Source organism: Siphateles boraxobius, unplaced genomic scaffold (genome assembly GCF_051911475.1).
Source record: "Siphateles boraxobius isolate OS27281-9 unplaced genomic scaffold, OSU_SipBor_1 93, whole genome shotgun sequence".
Lineage (NCBI taxonomy): Eukaryota > Metazoa > Chordata > Actinopteri > Cypriniformes > Leuciscidae > Siphateles > Siphateles boraxobius.
Window position 1 is genome coordinate 7,501 of NW_027509223.1, and position 3,767 is coordinate 11,267.

Sequence of the window (3,767 nt, forward strand, 5' to 3'; positions counted from 1 at the left end):
ATAACTAAATAATATTATTTTAATTTATATCATTTATATATATATATATATATATATATATATATATATATATATATATATATATATATATATATATATATATATTACTGTTAGTTTATTATACTATAGTCTACTGGAGTTATTACAGCACCATGTAACATTTATATGATCATGTACCAAAACATTAAATGATTGAAACCAACCAACATTTTCAGAAATAACGTTAAGATGCACAGCAAGTTTTCTGTGATTTGGAAAAACGGTCACATCACTCAGTCTCTCCTGAGTCTGATTACCAGGACCGTCGTCACTCAGAGTGTCGGGGAAGATGCGGCACATCTGGACTCTGTGAATGTTTATTCATTTAAATATAGACCCCATATCATCCCCTAGTGGATAAATCTGCCCTGTGAGTCTGACTCCTGAGTTCTGTGCTCGTTTCATCCTTCAGAGATCAACAACAGCGTCGGTAGCACTGATGAGCTCTCCGTCTACACCGGGAACGGACTGGACACGTACACACACGAGGACATCATGATGCCCGCACGTCATGCAGCGAAACTGTAGTGAAGACTTCAAAGTTCAATCCATTTTCTGGAATGAACATCTCAAGCTCAAAATCGGTCATTACTTTAGGCCGAGTTGACCGAGAACGCTCTGATGGATGTTTATTTTGAACGGTTTTCGTTGGTTCACAGACTTTCTTAGGAATGTATTCCACTGATTCAGTGTTCTGCTTGGATGCCTTATGTAATGATGTATTTTTTCTGTATAAAACCTTATTTCAAACGAAGCTGAGTTATTGTGCACTGTAAATTTTAGTGTTCTAACTGTTGAAAGCAGGTAATAAAAGTGTCCTATTATTAATGTTCTTGAAGCACAGACTGAAGAATAATGGGTTTAATGTTCAGGCATTCAGAAATCACGAGTTCAGAGATGCTATGAACCCCAAACTAGCCTGATTGTAAAGCTTGATTGTAGCCTGATATGATTATTTATTTTTTATTTATTTTGTTTTTGTAAAATATAATTTGCCTCCTGATGATTCATATCTCATTGCAATAGATTCAGATTTCTTATACGTTGCTGTATTGATGTCTTTTGAAGTGAATTATTATGTTTGAAGAAATGAATCAGTATATCAGGTGAAATTCAGGTACATTCGGCCAATCATCCTGTGCTGCTGTAAACAAAGAGAGAAAAAAGGCTGAGTACTTTTTAGTAGTTGATGGGAGAATCAATTGAACCAATTGCTTCGAAAAAGGATTCACTGTTTCGAAGTGTTTGAAACGACTCCTGCTGGTCTGAACAGTGTAACTGCAACAAAACGTTTTACAAACCCATTGCAAATGTTTTATTGAAAGTAAAATCTGTCAAATGTAATTAACTAATCGCCAAACAAGATTAAATATCAAGTGTCGGTATAAAAGCTTAATGAAGCAGTGTTTCAAAATCGCCCATCACTACCTTTTAGGGTACGTTTACACGAGAACGATATACGCTTAAAACGGATACGTTTTTCCTCTGAGTTTTCTGCGTACAGACAACACCATTTTCAAAGCGATCCCCAACACGGATCCGCGAAAATGACTAAAAGCGCTGTAGTATTCTGCTGCCAGGCCATTAGATGGCGATGAAACACTATATATATATATATATATATATATATATATATATATATATATATATATGCATGTGCATGACGTCATCATCTTCACAGATTCATGTTTTTGCTGTTTATGATTTACACTGAGACTGTTTTCAAAAACTTGCACTTTGAAACTCGTTTTCAAAAGTTTGCGTTTTCAGGCTCCCAAAACGGCATTGTCGTGTAAATGAACGGCCAAAACGCATAAAAAGTTTTAGGTTTTAGTTGAAAACGGTGTCGAGTAAACCGAGTCTCACAGAATACTACTTTAGCGTTAAAATGTCTACTTTTCGATTTAACGGGCTGTTTACGCAACACCCTTTTCAACAAAAAACGGAATTCTTTTTACGTTTTTTGGCCGTTCATTTACACAATCGAACAGCGTCTTCTTGGATGCCTGAAAACGCTAACTTTTGAAAACGGGATGATTGAGGGTAGGTTTAATACGACAACGATTTGCTTAAAACGGAGACGTTTTTTCCTTTGAGTTACTGCGTACAGACGACACCATTGTCAAACCGACTCCCATTCACACGGATCTACGAAAAAACACTAAAAACCTTGTATTCTGCTGCCAGGCCATTAAATAGCGATGAAATACTTTAGATTGAACGCATAATACGCATGTGCATGACGTCATCGTCTTCGTCTTCATAGATATCATATAGAGACTAGATGCCCTATTGGCCGCTGTGGCGCAAGAAACGCGGCCGCCATATTAAGCAGGTCATACTCCTATTTGCGTTGCATAGCAGCAGTAGATTTCAGAGCACTGTGCAGTATATTCCTGCTCAAATCGGCGGACCATCACTCGGGAATTACTTTACACAAGTAAGATTTAACATTTAACATTACCGTACTAATAGTTGTATTTTGTGAACAAAATATTCAATGTGTCCTGTATCGTAGCTACGTGTATGACCTTTGCAGCAAAAAAACCCGCGTGAAAATCAGTTCGGTATTCAGTGAGATATGATTAATTAAATGCGCTGGCAGCTCATTGCACCTGCCAAACAGATTACACTGAGCGGAGCGGGTGACCGGTTTAAGATGGCGGCCCCACGGCTCGTCCGCGACAATAGGCAGTAGCGGTCGATAGGGCGTCTATCTATATGATGTCTATGTTCGTCTTCAGAGATTCACGTTTTTGTTGTTTACACGGAGACCGTTTCCAGGCACCCAGAACGCTGTTGTGTGTAAATGAACGGCAAAAATGCATACAAAGTTTTACGTTTTTAGTTGAAAACGTTGTCGTGTAAACGGACCCTAAAACCTCACAGGTTTTTATTGTATATTAATGTGCAACTCATTGACCATATTCGACCATATTTCATTCATGCGGTCAGTAAGATTTATTTTTAAAAATAAATTAATACTTTTATTCAGCAAAGATACATTAAATTGACATTAAAGACTTTTATAATGTTACTAAATGTTTCAATTTCAAATAAATACTGTTCTTTTGAACTTTCTATTAGTACCGAGGCCAGCTAGTAAGTGATTAGGGTGATTAGGACCCGGTGAGGGTTACATATTGATCAAACAATCCTGAAATCACAAATAAATTATATATTGAATAGAAAATATTTATTTTAATTTCTAATAATATTTTTACAATATTACTGTTTTGTGCTGTATTTTAATTAAATTCATTTTTTTTTTAAATCTTACTGATCTCAAACCATTGAACGCCAGTGTATAATCATTAACAAGTCTATAGTTTACACATATTCAAAAATTAATCCAAGTTTAATTATTTGAATGTGCATTAAGTAATGATTAATAAACCATTATATTTTATATTTGTTAATGTCAATAATGGGAGTTATTATAAAGAGTTACCAATTATAATGCTTTGAGATCGATTTTTTTTTTCAACACTTTGGAGTTACTTGTGCAATGATAGTTTGCCAATTTTTTTATGGATGTGGTTAGTAAGTGCTCACGCTAGATGGCAGCAACCAATCAAGGGTGATTAGTGTGAACGATAAAGTCTATTTCTGATCTCTTTTTTTAGCATTTTAGTGACACTTTTATTTTCAGGAAGCCACCTACATTAACTGCGTCTGTACCAGTAGCTATCGGTGTATTAATTTGACTGGATATGTAACAGATGAAA

General features: G+C 35.6%; 1 protein-coding gene across 1 annotated transcript in view; it reads left to right on the forward strand.

Annotated features, from left to right (window-relative positions):
* Positions 1–1,081, forward strand: part of LOC143733263 (glycerophosphodiester phosphodiesterase domain-containing protein 5-like) — a 5,426-nt gene extending 4,345 nt beyond the window's left edge. Inside the window, exon 5 of the mRNA XM_077224892.1 lies at positions 452–1,081. Within this exon, the coding sequence (XP_077081007.1) occupies positions 452–567 (116 nt within the window). The 3' untranslated portion in view covers positions 568–1,081. The remainder of the gene's footprint in view (positions 1–451) is intronic.
* Positions 1,082–3,767: the final 2,686 nt, after the last annotated feature.